Source organism: Pleurodeles waltl, chromosome 7 (assembly GCF_031143425.1).
Source record: "Pleurodeles waltl isolate 20211129_DDA chromosome 7, aPleWal1.hap1.20221129, whole genome shotgun sequence".
Classification (NCBI taxonomy): domain Eukaryota; kingdom Metazoa; phylum Chordata; class Amphibia; order Caudata; family Salamandridae; genus Pleurodeles; species Pleurodeles waltl.
The window spans coordinates 128,388,041-128,408,785 of NC_090446.1; the positions used below are offsets into that span (position 1 = coordinate 128,388,041).

Consider the following 20,745-nt stretch of genomic DNA (forward strand, 5'->3'; position numbering starts at 1 on the left):
CCAGGGTATGGCCAAACTGTATAAGATTTAGGACCCATTGGTCTGATGTTATCTTCTGCCAATTGTGGAAGTAGAGGGAAATCCTTCCCCCCTAATCTTGAACGCAAGTAAAGGTTCGTAGCCGGAGACGATAGCAAGTCATTGTCTACGGCCTGTATTTGTTGGTTGCCTTCCAGCCTTTCCTCTCTGGGAAGCTCTTGAATAAGTCGCCTGTTGAGGCATCCTCTGCTGGAATTGAGGACGAAAGGAATGGGATGTCGCAGAGACAGAAGGATACCTATACTGCTGAAAACCTGGTCTATACGATGAGTAGCTATGGCCTCGAGCTCCTCGGAAAGGCTGCCCTTTAAACTGCAGGGTGCCAAGGGACCTGGCCGTGTCAGTGTTAGTCTTGATTGACTGAAGCGCATCATCAATGTGCTTCCCGAAAAGGGCTTCACCATCAAAAGGGAGGTCAAGGATCTTGTTTTGGACCTTGAGTCTAAATGAAGTCGCTTGAAGCCAACCTTGCCTTCTGAGGACAGCAGAACCTGCCATCTGACGGAAAGCTGTGGTGGCAATGTCCATAGTGCAGTCTGTGATTCCTGCAGAAGACCTCTCCTCTCCCTGCAAGACATTCTTGGCTTCCAATTTAGAGTCTTCAGGCAGTTGATCCAAATAGTGCGCAATGTCAGCCCATATCTGTCTATCGTATCTGCCTAAGATAGCCAGAGAGTTAGAAGCTCTTATAATAAGCGAAGCCATTAATGACAAGCGTTTTCCTATATTGTCTAATCTCCTACCCTCTGTCAGGTGGGACAGAGATTGGTGCTGAAGGGTTCCTTGATCTGCGTTGTGCCGCCTGTGCAATAAGTGAGTCGGGTCTTCAGGCGCCTTATACTTTTTGTCAAGGCGAGGTTGAACCGGGGTGACCGTGGCCGAGTTCTTCATAACTTTAATGTCCTCATTCCAGATATAGTCCACAATCGGCATAGATTTAATACTCTTTTGAAAAGGCTCCTTAAAATCATACAAAAAGCAGTCCATCTGCTTTGTGGGCATGGGCAACTCAAATCTTTTAGCAGCTCTTTCAAGCAGGTTGTGGAAACCACTGATGTAACCTAGAGGGGAATCTACAGGAACTGGAGAGGGAGAGGACAGAGTAGGAATTTGATAGTCATCCCATTTTGTTATTGCACCCGGTAATTCTCCCTCCTCTCTGTCATCATCATCCTCAGAAGAGGACAAATCCTGCGTAGGAATGGAAATCAGTGTCTGTGGCGGTACATGGGATGGTTGGATTCCTGGATGGACAGGAGTAGAAGGTATAGAGGGTGCAACAGGTTGCTGAACTTCCAAGCCAGCTGGTGAAAACCGCCTTCTGTAGTCATCCAACATAAGCTGTAGATCAGCTATGAGTGATCCTGGCAAAGAAACCATCTGCTCCTGATAATGATACTGGTGCGGTTGCGGGTAGTAAGAGTTCAGATCATGCTGGGTGTCTTCCTCTATGTCCTGGCACTTGACGTGTATTTCTGATGGGCTATGAGCAACCTCGAAAGGTCCCTGATCGTCTGAGTCCTCTTGTTCCAGCAGATGCGTAGGTACCATGGCTGAAACTCTACTTGGAGATGTTACCAACGGTGAAAGGAAAGAAGACTTCTTGTGTGCTTTAACCCTCGTCGACGACATTGATGGCAACACGGATGACATCGTCGACGGGGACGTAGCTGGTACACTCGTCGGCATCACTGATGGCATCGTCGACGGGAGCACCGACGGAGACATCGATGGAGAAATTCTCGTCGACGAGGAAAACGACGACGGCAGAGTCAACGTCAACGGTCTCACAGGCGGTGGCATCGATGAAGGAGAGGCAATGGGTGAGGCAACCATGAACGCCGTCGACGAGGGCGTCGTCGACACGATCGTCGATGAAAAGGACTACGCTGTAGAGATTGTAGCAGTCAACGACGATGCTGTGCGGACACCTTTAGACACCGCCGTCGACAGTGCTCTCGTCGTCGACGATGATGGTGTCGTAGATTTTACAAATGGCCCTTAAAAACATGTTTCACCACAGGAAGTGGTGTTGGAGGCTCAGAAAAGGCTCTTTTGCTGTGCTCTGACGAGCCAGATCTTTCTTTGGAGTGCCTTCTGGAAGAAACAGAACTCCTGAGAGGAGAACTGGAAGGACTTCCAGGTTATAGAGGACACTCTTTTGGATTTCTTGTGAGCCTGTCTAGGAAGATCTTCTGAGTGAGGAGATCTGCCTCTTTTCTGTAGCTTTCTGGAGGAAGTTGTAGATTCCTCACTGTCAGAACCAGACACTGGATTAGATCTGGACTTCAACTTCTGGAGCCAAATTAGTAGACTACCCTCCCTGTCTTTGAGGGTTTTGTTAGAAAAGGTCCTGCAAACCCTGCAGTCTTTGGCCACATGGTCAGGGTAGAGGCAGTAAATACAGTCTCTGTGTGGGTCTTCAGAGTGAAGCCTCTTCTTCCCACAGGTCTTACAGGCTCTGAAATGGCCTTTCTTCTCTTTATCCGATATGGTGAATTCTTTCCAAAATAGAGTTCCCTTTAGTAAAGTAAGAAGAAGACACCTTCCATGCTCTAGGAAATCCTTTTTCTGAAGAAAAATAGCAAAAATGAACTTCTCTGAAGTGTCGACTTAGCAGAGCTCAATGGAGACTCACTAGCACGACATGAGGTAGAAAATCTGAGGGAAGGGAGCTCCTCTCAGGAGGGTTCTAGAGGGAGGGGAGGCCTGATTGTCTGGGCCTTGCTTCGGACCTTTTGCTCATAATGATGAGGATAGGCTACTAAAGTGAAGGCCTTAGGCCTTTTTTCTTTGCAGTAGCCTGTATGTATAGCTGTTTTGATATACCGGGGGCTCCCATCTCGACGACTGGGAAGGATTCAAGCATGTGACTCTATGAAAGTTCCAATACTGGAATAAATATAAATTTGTAAAAGACATAGGTACGAAAACAATAACTGTGGTTTCTGATTAAATGGATGTGTTGAGTAAGTGTGTTGAGGGACACCCAAAGACCTTTTTAATTCAACTGCACTCGCTTAAGGTTTTCACTGACTGAATCTGTGGTGCCTACATTTAGCAGCATTTGCAGGCCTGGAGTCAGTCTTCTGCCCCAGGTAGCACAAATTCTGCTGCTTTATCAGTCAATTTATAAACGCAGGTTGTACCCAATGTTTTTTCTTACTTTGTAAGAAATTGGATAAGAACAATTGCCCTGATACGCAGGCTCCAGGCAAACCTCAGTCAATTATTTTCCCCTCTTTGTCTTCCTTGTAGGCTCAAGCCAATGCCGCTCAGTGGACTCAGATGCCTGCTGTTATGGAAGGCCCGCAGGCTGTGGGTGCTCCTGGTGAGTACCACCCTCTTAAGGATGGCAGATGCCAAACACAGAGCAGGCAAGCGTGAGAGCAAGTGAGGGATGCAGAGCAGATTAAGGAAACCTGGAGATGCATTCCTGATGAGCAGAATAAGAAGCAAAGATGGGGAGTGGATGTCAGAGGCAGGGTTCAGGAGGAAAGCTAAACAGATGCGGGCACAGGGAAGGGATTAGAAATCGTAGTGAAGAGTAGGCTGGGAGACGAATGAGGGCTAAGAGGTTAATGGAGGTGAATGAGGGATTATGACGATGAGTGAGTGGAGGGAGAAAGATAGCTGGAGATGAGAGGAGCACAAGGTTGGGAAGGCAGTGGAATGTAGTTGAAGACGTGGTGGGGGAAGAGTGTGTGAGCCAGGAGGAGTGGAGATGAGTGGATGGAGATTGAAATGGCTTTTTAGAGGAATGAGTGGTTGGAAGGGAACAGGGACACATTGATGAGATAGTCCATGTAGCGTGCGAGTGGGAATGGCTGTAATGAAGAGCTGCAGAAGAGGGATGGATGGCGTTGTGTGGGCCGTGGCAAACATAACTTTTTCTGTTTTTTAGCCCGTCATCTCGAGTTCAATAATCCTTCTCTCCTTCCTTCCTCTCAGGCTTGTACCCAAATTTGGGTGAACTGTGCAATTACATGGGTCTCTCCCTCTCCAGCGAGGAGGTCCAAATGAACTTGGCCCTGCTGCCAGCGGGAGACAATGTACGTATCGTCCAGTGTTTGCCTGTGAAACCCCATGCTCCCTTTAAGTGTGTTATTCTCTACACTTACTCTGTTAATGTGTCCCAGGACGTTTGTGCAAATGCTGCAGAAGTGTGTTTCTGTATCAAACTGGTTATGTCTGTATATTTAAATGCATTTTCTGTGATACAAATATTAGGAATCTAGTAAGCAGATACTACCCAGTCGCTTAATTCCATTATGTTGTACATTGTACATCATGCCACCAAATTGGCGCTTTCCAACTCCATAACCGTAGCCAGCTTTCTCCAGTCAATCCATCTCCACCAGCAATGGGACCTCCACAAAAAGCTCTCCATTGTTGGGGAGGAACATAAAGCTCAGCTGCTCCTTGAAACCCCTCAGACATCCCCAGATTGCAGAATTCACTGCCTGGGGATTCCATACTCTCACACTTCTACCTTTCTTTCTGCAGGACTGTTGATGCAGAGGTTCAAACATAAGTTGCTGCAGGATTAAACCTAATGCTCTTATGTCCTGTTATGTACCTGCGTGTTCACAATCATGTCTGCTAAATTCTAAATCTTAGTTACTACTCCTTTAGCCGTTATTGTATTTTCTGGTAAGTTTGACAACAAGCCTTCCTTCTTGGTGACTGGAGCTCCTCTCCACAGTGACCAATGGAGGACTGCTTCATATGTATGAATAGAGAGTGAGCTCTGTCCTTGATTGTCTTGACTGCAGCACCACTCACTATACTGGGTGCGTTTTGAAGCTTCCCTTTATGCTAATTCTCACGGTTGTTCCAATTATGACGCATCTGTTCGTGTTGGCTGCAATTCATTGGCTTCTCTTCAATATGGCTGTATATTGAAATCCTGTTTATTCAAAGACTTGGTCGAATGCACTTTCTGAACACAGTTGTATGTATTTTGTTAGGTTTGAAAGGTCTCTTCCTGCTGGTTGTGTATAGAACACTGCTGTTGTGCATTAAGGATTTTCTCATGGTCAATGAGTTTGGAACTCCAGTGATAGCTTGGCATTTTTTGAAAAACGATTTCTTTACTAGGTGTCCTTGGAGTACATCTCTCCATTGGGTATGCTTTGTAACCTTCCACCATGCGTTGTACTCACAGCACTTTCTTCACAGCTGTTTAGTTTGGATCGGCTGTCAGTTGTTATTTATGGTGACTTCTCTTCCAGGTAGAAATGTGCCTGGTGTAAGCACCTATATTTTTAATGTGGTGTCTTCAGTGGACATGTACTTTGCTTTGTCTACAAAGACTTAAGCTTCGATTGTAGTAGGTTGGTGATCTTCTTTGGAAGGCCTTTTTTACGATTTCTGTCCGAAGCTTAACTTTACGTTTGTGTCTAGGTTCTTGTGCTATGTTGATTGTTCACAGAACTTTGAATCTTGGGCGTGGGTGTGCTAGTAAGGACGTATTTGCATGCATGTCTCTGCACCTCTTTTCATTCTCTGTATTTAGTGTGTTTGCATCATGCGGTGTACTTGGGGACCTTTATTTATAATGGTTGTGACTGAACGACCTGTCTTTCTGGTGAATGTGTTGGCGGTCCTCCCTTTGTGCAGTTTATGTTGAGGTGGCTTGCTGCTCTTGTTAGCATATTTGCAGCCTCTCCGTTACTTAGATATGTTTATTGAGAGGCCCTATTGTGAATGGATAACTGTGAGGAGAACTGGTAAGACATTTAATTATCCTTTTCTTCCATAGCGGGTCCCTAACTCCCTCCCTGCCCACGTGGCACCCTGCCCACATGGTAAAGTAAGGATTTGCCCTCCCTTGGTCTGAGGCAGAAGTCATTTTTTAGGGCACTACGTGAATTGAAAACACGAACCACACTGCCTTTTCAAGATTATTTATGTTTCAGGATAAATGAACAAACAAAAATCAAAATCACTTTAGGTCTAGCAGGTCACATGTTCTCTAAACAAAACTAAAACCCATTCATTAGATGGGTGACGCCGCCCAGTTGTGTAGTGATTTGGTAAGGTGTCTCAATACCCAGTGGATAGCTCTGTACTCCAGCTATCTGTCGTTCTGAGCCCGTGTTCATCCTTTTTCCCTTGTTCTTTTTGTTTTGGCAGACGGTGGCCACAAGGCCAACAGCGCACGGCATGATGGTGGCCCCTGTCACTGGAAACAACATTGGCTTGTGCAGAGCAGAGATTAAGCAGGGCATAAGGGAGGTAATTCTGTGCAAGGACGAGAACAGCAAGATGGGCCTTCGCCTTATTGCCATCGACAAGGTGAGTGGAGTAGGCACCATGGGCAAAGAGTGAAGCCGAAGTGTGCCATTAACAGAATGTATGCTGGGACTAGCATTTTGGTACAGCCTGTAATTTGTACTTGAAGAACTGAAATCCAACTTTGTTTTTGCAGCTTGTCGTAACTCACTCACTACTTAAAACACACCACACACAGCAAGGCACACCCATGGTAAACATGTGCACTTTATAATTGCTTCAAGCATATTGATACACTCCCTACCTTCTACAGAACAGCTGAAAGAGAATGCATTGAGGGGGTGTTTTGAGTGGTGGCTGTGCTATTCTGGAACCCGGTTTAGATGCCACTGAGATTTGAAGACTCTGCGTACATTTGTCATCATTCTGAAGGGCATATTTTATGTAGTGAGTAATGATAGGTAAAAATAGCTAAAATATTTATTTATAAATTTAGCGCATCAGATAACATTTTGATTTGAAATGTTGAACAAATGCCGGTTTATCAATGAGTTCATATCCCAACACTGTTGAATATGGTTTGAGTTAGGAATGATGTCCTATGAAAGAAAACAGCAAGGGCAAACATATTAAGTACGCTATGAACACAGACATACAACAAACAGTGTGGTAGGGCAGAGGGTGGTTGTCTCCCGTATCCCTTGATGCATATACAATGGGCCAGATTTACAAGCAACCGGTGCAGCACTGTGGTGAGCCAAAAATCAGCAGAGCTGCGCTAGTTTTGAAATGCAGGGCTGCATTATATTCACAAGAATAAGGCCCAGCCCTGCGTTTTCCCCCTGCGCTGGCACTAATTTAAGCTGTCTGTACCAATGCAGGCATCCTTGCACCATACTGCAAGGGTATTAGTGTTGAGGGTAGTGATTGTGTATGTGTAGGAGGGTATGCCTTCCTGCACATAAACAATCCACAATGGCGATTCGGCACTCCTCAGCACACATTGAAGTACCAAGGCGTCATTTTTTTAATGATTGTTATGTGCAGGAAGGGACACCTTCCTGCACATAAACAATCTATGGCACTTTGCTTCTATGTGTGCTGCACACCATTTTTTGTAAATCTGGGGCAACGTCAAAAGCAATAGGTGTTGCGATGGAACGCCCACTGCATCACCCATTGCACACCCGTCTGATTCAGAAAACTGCATCGGAGGGGCCCATATTTACAAGGAGTTGTAAGGCCACAAACAGTGGCGTTACACCTTCTTGTAAATATTGAGCAGTGGTTAGCGCCACCGGAGCGTTGCAAAAAGTGATGCTCTGGTGGCAATAGGGCCTTTTAAATCTGACCCAATGTTTGGCTGGATGTCACTGTGCTTTAGTTATCCTTGATTGCATTTGAGAAGCCAGAAATGGTTTCTTAAGGTCGATTTGAACTTCTATACTGAAGAGGGCTGAAGTTAGGAAGTATGTACTAGCAGATCGTAGGTTACAATAGGAGGTATAGTACCAGGGTTTGAAATCAAATAGGTAGTTTGAAGTTGCGTGGATGGCTGTTGAAGGGTTAGGCCTTTATGTTGGCAGAGAGTGAACCTGTCTAGTGACAGTAACACGAGGCTTCATGCTACTAGGGAGGACCGTACACGGTACTTGTATAAAGCTTAACACTTTTTGTCCAAAGGGAAGGAGTAATATACTATTGCAGTAGTCCACTTTGCTGAGTACTAATGAATAGTAAGTGCCTTGCTTTGTTGCACTGTGTATATATAGACTAATCATAAGTATATGTTCGATGGCATCTGTCGCTGTAGATACGCATGTTTTGCAATAGCTCGCCATCTGGTGTTGGGCCGGAGTGTTACAAGTTATTTTTCTTCGAAGAAGTCTTTCGAGTCACGGGACCGAGTGACTCCTCCTTTTGTCTCCATTGCGCATGGGCGTCGACTCCATCTTCGATTGTTTTTTTTCCGCCATCGGGTTCGGACGTGTTCCTGTCGCTCCGAGTTTCGGAACGGAAAATTAGCTAATTACGGAAGATTTTCGTCGGTATTGTTGCGTTCGGGATCGTCGTACTTAGATTCCACACCGCATCGAAGATCGAAGAGCTCCGGTGCCCTTCGGGGTAGTTTTTCGATCCCCCGTCGGGGCCTGGTCGGCCCGACCGCGTGCTGAAGAACGCCGATGGAACGGACCCCGTTCCGTTTCTGCCCCAAATGCCACAATAAATACCCCTATACAGACCAACACTTGGTCTGTAACCTGTGCCTGTCACCTGAGCACAGTGAAGACACCTGTGAGGCCTGTCGTGCGTTCCGGTCCCGAAAGACACTCCGAGACCGTCGAGCCAGAAGACTTCAGATGGCGTCCGCGCCGACAGCCCACCGAGAGTTCGAGGAGCAGGAAGAGGAAGGTACCTTCTCGATCCAAGAATCGGACTCCGAAGGATTCGACGATACACAAACCGTGAGTAAGACGTCGAAAACCACACAGAGAAACATTTACAAGGCCCAGGGGACGCCACTGCCATCCGGCCATGGCTCCACCCATAAATTCGGTGACCGACCGTCGGCACCGAAAAAGGCCCAAACAGTGCTGAGGTCGTCCGACTCCGGTCGAGACACCGGCACGCAGCCTTCTCGGGACCGAGAAAGTGCTGGAGACAAGCCTCGACACCGAGATGCCGGTGTGTACACGGCTCGACGCCGAGACAGCGGCACCGAAGAAGATCGACGCCGAGAGGTTTCGGCCCCGAAAAAGAAAAAATTCACCTCGGAGCCGAAAAAACACGCAGACAGGGTTTCGATGCCGAAACAAACTGCAAGCGACCCAGCTTCAGGCTCTTATACAGAAGAGCACTCGCTAACCTCCCAAATGCAAAAGCATAGGTTTGAGGAAGAGCTACAAGCAACTGATGTGGACCATACGCAAAAGCGTATCTTCATACAGCAGGGGACAGGAAAAATAAGCACCCTTCCCCCCCATTAGGAGAAAGAGAAGGTTGGAGTTCCAGACTGAACAGACACCACAACCAAAAGTGGTGAAAAGAGTTACCCCACCACCCTCTCCTCCGCCCGTGATTAACGTCTCACCAGCACGAACTCCATCACACTCCCCAGCTCACACCACCATAAGCCAGGGTGACCAAGATCAAGACGCATGGGACCTATACGACGCCCCAGTGTCAGATAACAGTCCGGAGGCATACCCTACGAAGCCATCTCCACCAGAAGACAGCACCGCGTATTCTCAAGTGGTGGCTAGAGCAGCACAATTTCACAACGTAAGCCTCCACTCAGAACAGGTCGAGGATGATTTTTTATTCAACACACTCTCCTCCACCCACAGCTCATACCAAAGCCTGCCTATGCTCCCTGGTATGCTCCGGCACGCGAAAGAAATCTTTAAGGAGCCGGTCAAAAGTAGGGCAATCACACCAAGGGTGGAAAAAAAGTATAAGGCGCCTCCTACAGACCCGGTTTTCATCACTACACAGCTGCCACCAGACTCTGTCGTTGTAGGAGCAGCTAGGAAAAGGGCCAACTCTCACACATCTGGAGATGCACCACCCCCAGATAAAGAAAGCCGCAAGTTCGATGCAGCTGGTAAAAGAGTCGCAGCACAAGCTGCAAACCAGTGGCGCATCGCGAACTCCCAGGCACTACTTGCGCGCTATGACAGAGCCCACTGGGACGAGATGCAACATCTCATTGAACATCTGCCCAAGGACTTACAAAATAGGGCAAAACAAGTGGTTGAGGAGGGACAGACCATTTCCAACAACCAGATCCGCTCCTCCATGGACGCTGCAGATACAGCTGCACGGACAATTAATACATCTGTAACTATCAGAAGGCATGCATGGCTCCGAACGTCTGGATTTAAACCAGAGATTCAACAAGCAGTTCTCAATATGCCTTTTAATGAAAAAGAACTGTTCGGTCCAGAAGTGGACACAGCGATTGAGAAACTCAAAAAAGATACGGACACTGCCAAAGCCATGGGCGCACTCTACTCCCCGCAGAGCAGAGGGAATTACAGCACATTCCGTAAAACGCCCTTTCGAGGGGGGTTTCGGGGTCAGAGCACACAAGCCAGCACCTCACAAGCAACACCGTCCAGTTACCAGGGACAGTATAGAGGAGGTTTTCGGGGACAATATAGAGGAGGGCAATTCCCTAGAAATAGAGGAAGATTTCAGAGCCCCAAAACCCCTACTACTAAACAGTGACTCACATGTCACTCACCCCCTCCACACAACACCAGTGGGGGGAAGAATAAGTCATTATTACAAAGCATGGGAGGAAATCACTACAGACACTTGGGTTCTAGCAATTATCCAACATGGTTATTGCATAGAATTTCTACAATTCCCTCCAAACATACCACCAAAAGCACAAAATTTGACAACACACCATTCCAATCTCCTGGAGATAGAAGTGCAGGCACTATTGCAAAAGAATGCAATCAAATTAGTGCCAAACACACAAATAAACACAGGAGTTTACTCACTGTACTTTCTGATACCAAAGAAGGACAAAACGCTGAGACCAATCCTAGACCTCAGAGTAGTGAACACTCATCAAATCAGACCACTTTCACATGGTCACACTACAAGAAGTATTGCCATTGCTAAAACTACACGACTACATGGCAACTTTAGACCTCAAGGATGCTTATTTCCATATACCAATACACCCATCGCACAGGAAATACCTAAGGTTTGTATTCAAAGGAATACATTACCAATTCAAGGTACTGCCTTTCGGATTAACAACCGCACCAAGAGTCTTTACCAAATGCCTTGCGGTAGTCGCTGCACACATAAGAAGGCAGCAAATACATGTGTTCCCATATCTAGACGACTGGCTAATCAAGGCCCATTCGTTAATACAGTGCTCAAATCACACAAATCATATCATACAAACCCTCTTCAAACTAGGGTTCACCGTCAATTTCACAAAATCCAAAATTCTGCCGCGCAAGGTACAACAATACCTGGGAGCCATAATAGACACATCAAAAGGAGTAGCCACTCCAAGTCCACAAAGAATTCGAAATTTCAACACCATCATACAACGCATGTATCCAACACAAAGGATACACGCAAAGATGGTACTACAACTCCTAGGCATGATGTCTTCATGCATAGCCATTGTCCCAAACGCAAGACTGCACATGAGGCCCTTACAACAGTGCCTAGCATCACAATGGTCACAAGCACAGGGTCACCTTCTAGATCTGGTGTTAATAGACCGCCAAACTTACCTCTCGCTTCTATGGTGGAACAACATAAATTTAAACAAAGGGCGGCCTTTCCAAGACCCAGTGCCACAATACGTAATAACAACAGATGCTTCCATGACAGGGTGGGGAGCACACCTCGATCAACACAGCATACAAGGACAATGGAACGTACATCAAACAAAACTGCATATAAATCACCTAGAACTTCTAGCAGTTTTTCAAGCACTAAAAGCTTTCCAACCAATAATAGTTCACAAATACATTCTCGTCAAAACAGACAACATGACAACAATGTATTATCTAAACAAGCAGGGGGGGACGCACTCCACGCAGTTAAGCCTGCTAGCACAAAAGATTTGGCGTTGTGCTATTAGGCGAATTTGGTTGTGAATTGCCCAATTTATACCAGGGATCCAAAATCAACTCGCAGACAATCTCTCTCGAGATCACCAACAGGTCCACGAATGGGAAATTCACCCCCAAATTCTGAACACTTATTTCAAACTCTGGGGAACACCTCAGATAGACTTGTTTGCGACAAGGGAGAACGCAAAATGCCAAAACTTCGCATCCAGATACCCACACGAACAATCCCAAGGCAATGCCCTATGGATGAACTGGTCAGGGATATTTGCTTACGCTTTTCCTCCTCTCCCTCTCCTTCCTTACCTGGTAAACAAACTCAGTCAAAGCAAACTCAAACTCATATTGATAGCACCAACTTGGGCAAGGCAACCCTGGTACACAACGCTGCTAGACCTATCAGTAGTACCCTGCATCAAATTGCCCAACAGGCCAGATCTGTTGACACAGCACAACCAAAAGATCAGACACCCAGATCCAGCATCGCTGAATCTAGCAATCTGGCTCCTGAAATCCTAGAATTCGGGCACTTACAACTTACCCAAGAATGTATGGAAGTCATAAAACAAGCCAGAAGGCCATCCACCAGGCACTGCTATGCAAGTAAATGGAAGAGGTTTGTTTGCTACTGCCATATTAATCAAATACAACCATTACACACAACTCCAGAACATGTAGTGGGTTACTTGCTTCACTTACAAAAATCTAACCTGGCTTTCTCTTCCATTAAAATACACCTTGCAGCAATATCTGCATATCTGCAGACTACCTATTCAACTTCCCTATATAAGATACCAGTCATTAAAGCATTCATGGAGGGCCTTAGGAGAATTATACCACCAAGAACACCACCTGTTCCTTCATGGAACCTAAATGTTGTCCTAACTAGACTTATGGGTCCACCTTTTGAACCCATGCACTCCTGCGACATACAGTTCCTAACCTGGAAGGTGGCATTTCTCATCGCCATTACTTCCCTAAGAAGAGTAAGCGAGATTCAGGCGTTTACAATACAGGAACCTTTTATACAACTACACAAGAATAAGGTCGTCCTAAGGACCAATCCTAAATTTTTGCCAAAGGTTATTTCACCGTTCCATCTAAATCAAACAGTGGAACTTCCAGTGTTCTTTCCACAGCCAGATACCGTAGCTGAAAGGGCACTACATACATTAGATGTCAAAAGAGCATTGATGTATTACATTGACAGAACAAAAAACATCAGAAAGACTAAACAACTATTTATTGCATTTCAAAAACCTCATGCAGGAAACCCAATATCAAAACAAGGTATAGCCAGATGGATAGTTAAATGCATCCAAATCTGCTACCTTAAAGCTAAACGACAGCTGCCCATTACACCAAGGGCACACTCAACCAGAAAGAAAGGTGCTACCATGGCCTTTCTAGGAAACATCCCAATGCAAGAAATATGTAAGGCAGCCACATGGTCTACGCCTCACACATTCACCAAGCACTACTGTGTAGACGTGTTATCCGCACAACAAGCCACAGTAGGTCAAGCCGTATTAAGAACATTATTTCAGACTACTTCCACTCCTACAGGCTGATCCACCGCTTTTGGGGAGATAACTGCTTACTACTCTATGCAAAACATGCGTATCTACAGCGACAGATGCCATCGAACTGAAAATGTCACTTACCCAGTGTACATCTGTTCGTGGCATCAGTCGCAGTAGATTCGCATGTGCCCACCCGCCTCCCCGGGAGCCTGTAGCAGTTTGGAAGTTACCTTCAATTATTTATATATGTATCATCTCAACCTTAAATAGGTGCATACTTAGTCACTCCATTGCATGGGCACTATTACTACAATTCAACTCCTACCTCACCCTCTGCGGGGAAAAACAATCGAAGATGGAGTCGACGCCCATGCGCAATGGAGACAAAAGGAGGAGTCACTCGGTCCCGTGACTCGAAAGACTTCTTCGAAGAAAAACAACTTGTAACACTCCGGCCCAACACCAGATGGCGAGCTATTGCAAAACATGCGAATCTACTGCGACTGATGCCACGAACAGATGTACACTGGGTAAGTGACATTTTCATTTCTTCCCAATACCTCGCTGCGGTAGTCTGTATGGTGAAGGATTCTACGCTCAGATTGTGACTGAAAAAAATGGCCAGGTTTCTCGCTGATGGGTGAAAAGTCGGAGGGTGAGGGGGGGGGGGGGGTGCAGAGATTGAGCTAGAATGAAAATGTCACTTACCCAGTGTACATCTGTTCGTGGCATCAGTCGCTGAGATTCACATGGTATGCATGAGCTCGCCATCTGGTGTTGGGTCGGAGTGTTACAAGTTGTTTTTCTTCGAAGAAGTGTTTTCGAGTCACGGGACCGAGTGACTCCACCTTCTGTGCTCATTGCGCATGGGCGTCGACTCCATCTTCGATTGTTTTCCCCGCAGAGGGTGAGGTAGGAGTTGTACTATAGTAATAGTGCCCGCGCAATGAAAAATGTAAGTATGTACCTATTAAAGGATTAAGTAATATATATACAAATGTACAAAATTGAAGGTAACTTCTGAACTGCTACAGGCTTCCGGGGAGGTGGGTGGGTCCATGTGAATCTCAGCGACTGATGCCACGAACAGATGTACACTGGGTAAGTGACATTTTCAGTTCGATGGCATCTGTCGCTGTAGATACACATGGTATGCATAGACTAGTAAGCAGTTAGTTCCCCATAAGCGGTGGTTTAGCCTGTAGGAGTAGAAGTTGTCTGAAATAGAGTTCTTAATACAGCTTGACCTACTGTAGCTTGTTGTGCGGATAGCACATCTATACAGTAGTGTTTGGTGAATGTGTGAGGCGTAGACCAAGTGGCTGCCTTACATATTTCTTGCATTGGGATGTTTCCTAAAAAGGCCATTGAAGCACCTTTTTTCCTTGTTGAATGTGCCCTGGGAGTAATGGGCAGTTGTCTTTTTGCTTTAAGGTAGCAGATTTGGATGCATTTAACTATCCATCTGGCTATACCTTGTTTTGATATTGGGTTACCTGCATGAGGTTTTTGGAATGCAATAAATAGCTGTTTAGTTTTTCTGATGTTCTTCGTTCTGTCAATGTAGTACATTAATGCTCTTTTGACATCTAATGTATGTAGTGCTCTTTCAGCCACAGAATCTGGCTGTGGGAAGAATACTGGTAATTCTACCGTTTGATTTAGATGGAATGGAGAAATAACTTTTGGTAAAAATTTTGGATTAGGTCGTAGGACGACCTTATTTTTATGTATTTGTATAAAAGGCTCTTGTGTTGTGAACGCTTGAATTTCACTTACTCTTCTTAGAGATGTAATGGCGATGAGAAAGGCAACTTTCCAGGTGAGGAATTGTATTCCGCAAGAGTGCATGGGTTCGAAGGGTGGGCCCATGAGTCTTGTTAGAACCACGTTTAGGTTCCATGAAGGAACAGGTGGTGTTCTTGGTGGTATAATTCTTTTAAGCCCTTCTATGAATGCTTTGATAACTGGTATCCTATACAAGGAAGTTGAATATGTAGTTTGCAGGTATGCAGATATTGCTGCAAGGTGTATTTTAATAGAAGAGAAGGCTAGCTTTGCTTTTTGTAAATGGAGCAAGTAATCTACTATATGTTTTGGAGTTGCCTCTAGTGGTTGTATCTGATTATGATGGCAGTAACAAACAAATCTTTTCCACTTACTTGCGTAGCAGTGTCTAGTGGATGGCCTTCTGGCCTGCTTTATGACTTCCATACACTCTTGGCTAAGTTGTAAGTGTCCGAATTCTAGGATTTCAGGAGCCAGATTGCTAGATTCAGCGATGCTGGGTCCGGGTGTCTGATCTGTTGGTTGTGTTGCGTTAACAGATCTGGTTTGTTGGGCAGTTTGATGTGTGGTACTACAGACAGATCTAGCAGTGTTGTGTACCAGGGTTGTCTTGCCCACGTTGGTGCTATTAAAATGAGTTTGAGTTTGTTTTGACTCAATTTGTTTACTAGGTAAGGAAGGAGAGGGAGAGGAGGAAAAGCGTAAGCAAATATTCCTGACCAGTTCATCCATAGGGCATTGCCTTGGGATTGCTTGTGTGGGTATCTGGACGCGAAGTTTTGGCATTTTGCGTTCTCTTTTGTTGCAAATAAGTCTATTTGTGGTGTTCCCCAGAGTGTGAAGTAGGTGTTCAGAATTTGTGGGTGGATTTCCCATTCGTGGACTTGCTGGTGATCTCGAGAGAGATTGTCTGCCAGCTGATTCTGGATCCCCGGAATAAACTGTGCTATTAGACCAATTTGATGGTGGATTGCCCACTTCCATATTTTTTGAGCTAACAAGCTTAACTGCGTTGAATGTGTTCCTCCTTGTTTGTTTAGATAATACATCGTTGTCATGTTGTCTGTTTTGACAAGGATGTATTTGTGGGTTATGATTGGTTGGAAAGCTTTTAGTGCTTGAAAAACTGCTAATAATTCTAGATGATTTATATGCAGTTTTGTTTGATGTATGTTCCATTGTCCTCTTATGTTGTGTTGATTGAGATGTGCTCCCCACCCTGTCATGGAAGCATCTGTTGTTATTACGTACTGTGGCACTGGGTCTTGGAAAGGCCGCCCTATGTTTAAATTTATACTGTTCCACCATAGAAGCGATAGGTAAGTTTGGCGGTCTAGCAACACCAGATCTAGAAGGTGACCCTGTGCTTGAGACCACTGTGAGGCTAGGCACTGTTGTAAGGGCCTCATGTGCAGTCTTGCGTTTGGGACAATGGCTATGCATGAGGACATCATGCCTAGGAGCTGTAGTATTGTTCTTGCTTGTATTGTTTGGTTTGGAGACATGTGTTGAATGACCCTGTTGAAATTGTGGATCCTTTGTGGAGTTGGCGTTGCTACTCCTTTTGTCGTGTCTATTATGGCTCCTAGATATTGCTGTACTTTGCTTGGCAGAATGTTTGATTTTGCAAAGTTGACGGTGAACCCTAAATTGTAGAGGGTTTGTATGACTTGATTTGTGTGGTTTGAGCATTGTGTGAGCGAACTGGTTTTGATTAGCCAGTCGTCTAGATACGGGAACACATGTATTTGCTGCCTTCTGATGTGTGCAGCGACTACTGCTAGGCACTTTGTGAATACTCTTGGAGCGGTTGTTAAACCAAAAGGCAGTACTTTGAATTGGTAATGTATTCCTTTGAATACAAACCTTAGATATTTCCTGTGTGATTGATGGATTGGTATATGGAAATATGCGTCCTTGAGGTCTAGGGTTGTCATGTAGTCGTGTTTTCTGAGCAATGGTAACACTTCTTGTAGTGTGACCATGTGAAAGTGGTCTGATTTGATGAATGTGTTTACTACCCTGAGGTCTAGAATTGGTCTCAGTGTTTCGTCCTTTTTTGGTATCAAGAAGTACAGTGAATAAACTCCTGTGTTTATTTGTGTGCTTGGTACTAATTCTATTGCATCTTTTTGCAGTAGTGCTTGAACTTCTATCTCTAGAAGTTGTGAATGGTATTTTGATAAATTTTGTGATTTTGGTGGTATGTCTGGAGGGAATTGCATGAATTCTATGCAATAACCATGTTGGATAATTGCTAGGACCCATGTATCTGTAGTTATTTTGTCCCATGCTTCGTAATATTGATGTATCCTCCCCCCCACTGGTGTTGTGTGGGAGGGGTGAGTGACGTGTGAGTCACTGCTTGTTGGTAGTGGTTTTGGGGCTTTGAAATCTTCCTCTATTCCTAGGAAATTGCCCCCCTCTATACTGGCCCCGAAAACCCCCTCTGTACTGTCCCTGGTAGGTGGGCGGTGCGGACTGTGAGGTGCTAGCTTGTGTGGCCTGACCCCGAAACCCTCCTCTAAAAGGTGTTTTGCGGAAGGTGTTATAAGATCCTCTGCTCTGCGGGGAGTAGAGTGCGCCCATGGCCTTGGCAGTGTCAGTGTCCTTCTTGAGCTTTTCTATAGCTGTGTCGACCTCCGGACCGAACAGAAGTTTCTCGTTTACTGGCATGTTAAGCACTGCCTGCTGAATTTCTGGCTTGAATCCAGACGTTCTGAGCCATGCGTGCCTACGGATGGTAACCGACGTATTAATGGTTCTTGCGGCCGTGTCTGCTGCATCCATGGAGGAGCGTATTTGATTGTTGGAAATGTTTTGACCCTCCTCAACAACCTGTTTTGCTCTTTTTTGCAGATCTTTTGGGAGATGTTCAATGAGATGCTGCATCTCATCCCAGTGGGCTCTGTCGTATCGCGCTAGCAGCGCTTGTGAATTTGCGATGCGCCACTGGTTTGCTGCTTGGACAGCAACCCTCTTCCCGGCTGCATCGAACTTCCTACTTTCTTTATCTGGGGGAGGTGCATCCCCAGAAGTGTGTGAGTTTGCCCGTTTTCTGGCAGCCCCTACCACCACAGAGTCTGGTGGCAGCTGAGAGGTGATGAAGACAGGGTCCGTAGGAGGCGCCTTATACTTTTTGTCCACCCTAGGCGTCACTGCCCTACTTTTAACTGGCTCCTTGAAAATGTCCTTTGCATGGCGTAGCATGCCTGGGAGCATCGGCAGGCTTTGGTAGGAGCTGTGGGTTGAGGAGAGGGTGTTAAATAAAAAATCATCCTCTACTTGTTCCGAGTGTAGTTCCACATTATGGAATAGAGCTGCTCTAGCCACCACTTGTGAGTAGGCTGTGCTGTCTTCCGGTGGTGATGGCCTAGTTGGGTATGTGTCTGGGCTGTTATCAGACACTGGTGCGTCGTACAAGTCCCACGCATCCTGATCTTGGTCGTCGTGGCTCATGGCGGTGTGAGCTGGCGAATGTGACGGGGTGTAAGTTGGCGAAGCCGGAGTTACAGGTGGAGGCGAGGGAGGAGGTGTTACCTTTTGTGTTGTTTGTTGCTGAGGAGTAAACTGAAGCGTTCTCTTTCGTTTGACAGGTGGAAGGGTACTGATCTTCCCAGTCCCCTGCTGAATAAAGATACGCTTTTGCGTGTGATCCACGTCAGTGGATTGCAGTTCTTGTTCAAATCTATGTTTCTTCATTTGAGAAGACATAGAATGCTCTTCGGTATAGGAGCCAGAAACAGGGTCTGATGTCGCTTTTTTCGGCTCCGAAAGCCCTGTCGATTGTTTTTTCGGCTCCGAGGTAACCTTCCTCTTTTTCTGTGCCGAAAATTCTTGGCCTCTATGGTCTTCGGCGCCACTGTCTCGGCGTCGATCGGTGTCGACACCGAACTCTCGGTGTCGATGCTTCTGTTTAGCACTCTCTCGGTCCCGAGGAGGCTGCGTGCCGGTGTCTCGACCGAAGTCGGACGATCTCGACACTGAAAGGGCCTTTTTCGGTGCCGATTGTTGGTCACCGAGAATTTGGGTGGAGCCATGGCCGGTTGGCAGTGGCGTCCCCTGGGCCTTCTTTCCTTTTTTAAGGTTTGATCTCGACGTCTTACTCACAGTTCTTGTAGAGTGTAGCTCGTCGGAGTCTGAATCCTGGATGGAAAAGGATTCCTCCTGTTCTTCTTCTGTCTCGAACTGTCGACGCTCTTTTGGCGTGGACGCCATCTGCAGTCTTCTCGCTCGACGGTCGCGCAGAGTTTTTCGGGACCGGAACGCCCGACAGGCCTCGCAGGATTCTTCACTGTGCTCGGGTGACAGGCACAGATTACAGACCGAGTGCAGGTCCGTATAAGGATATTTGTTGTGGCATTCGGGGCAGAATCGAAACGGGGTCCGATCCATCGGCGTTGTCCTCCACGCGGTCGGGCCGACTAGGCCCCGACGGGGTGCCGAAATCTACCCCGAAGGGCACCGAAGCGCTTCGATGTTCAACGCGTCGTCGTATGTGTCTATCTCTAACCGGATCGCAACGATACCGTCGAAAATCTTCCGTCTTCAGCTATCTTTCCGTTCCGAAACTCGGAGCGACATGAACACGTCCGAACCCGATGGCGGAAAGAAAACAATCGAAGATGGAGTCGACGCCCATGCGCAATGAGCACAGAAGGTGGAGTCACTCGGTCCCGTGACTCGAAAACACTTCTTCGAAGAAAAACAACTTGTAACACTCCGACCCAACACCAGATGGCGAGCTCATGCATACCATGTGTATCTACAGCGACAGATGCCATCGAACATATATTTATAACGTGGAAAAAAGAGAAACACAGGACCTCAGATTTAGACGAGCAGCAAAAGGTAGCAGGACAGTCAGATATGAATGACTGGAGAAGTGAGAAAGCTGAGAATGAGAAAAAGATCTGGGTGTTGTCTGCATATTCATATACCAAGGGAGGATGTGTCCAAAAGAAAAACAGGAGCCTAAGAAGCCTTAGCGGTTGTGCAGGAGGGCAATGTTTGGATGTCAACCGAGGGCGTCTAGTTAAAAGGTTAAGAGGAAAAACCTTTAAAGGCAGAGCCAGAAAGGCCTTGAGTGGGTTTGTTTAAGACGGGTAGTAGAGGAGGGCGGTCAGGATACAAGGTTAGGAAGCCAAATTAGTTGAGTGATTTAGCAGACAGAGCAGTACCTTGGAAGTGAAAGCCAGGCGTCTGATATTTTTTAGGACATGAAAAGGCCAGATAGCGGGTTAGCAGATGTGAGTATTGGGATAAACTCTATGGGTGATGCAGTAATAAACTTGGAGAGCCTAGCAGAGTGTAGATGGGATGCCGTGGGGAAGTAGAGGGTATGATGGAGCTGTGAGTAATGTCTCAACGTTCGTCTGATACTGATAGTGTTAATTTTACCTGATAGTTAGGATACATACGTAGAGAGAAGATAGTGTGACAGTTAAGCGTGGCAGGTAGAGTCGGCTTTTTATTGTGCATATCAGTTGTGGTGGTGATGAGACTGATAAGGCATCTCGGGGGGCACAGATAGTTATTCCAGGGCTTGT

At 46.2% G+C, this 20,745-nt stretch overlaps 1 protein-coding gene across 1 annotated transcript in view; it reads left to right on the forward strand.

Moving 5' to 3' along the window:
- Positions 1-20,745, forward strand: part of SDCBP2 (syndecan binding protein 2) — a 48,098-nt gene that overhangs the window by 17,663 nt on the left and 9,690 nt on the right. Inside the window, exons 3-5 of the mRNA XM_069243300.1 lie at positions 3,298-3,370; positions 3,991-4,091; positions 6,178-6,339. Of these exons, the coding sequence (XP_069099401.1) occupies positions 3,298-3,370; positions 3,991-4,091; positions 6,178-6,339 (336 nt within the window). The remainder of the gene's footprint in view (positions 1-3,297; positions 3,371-3,990; positions 4,092-6,177; positions 6,340-20,745) is intronic.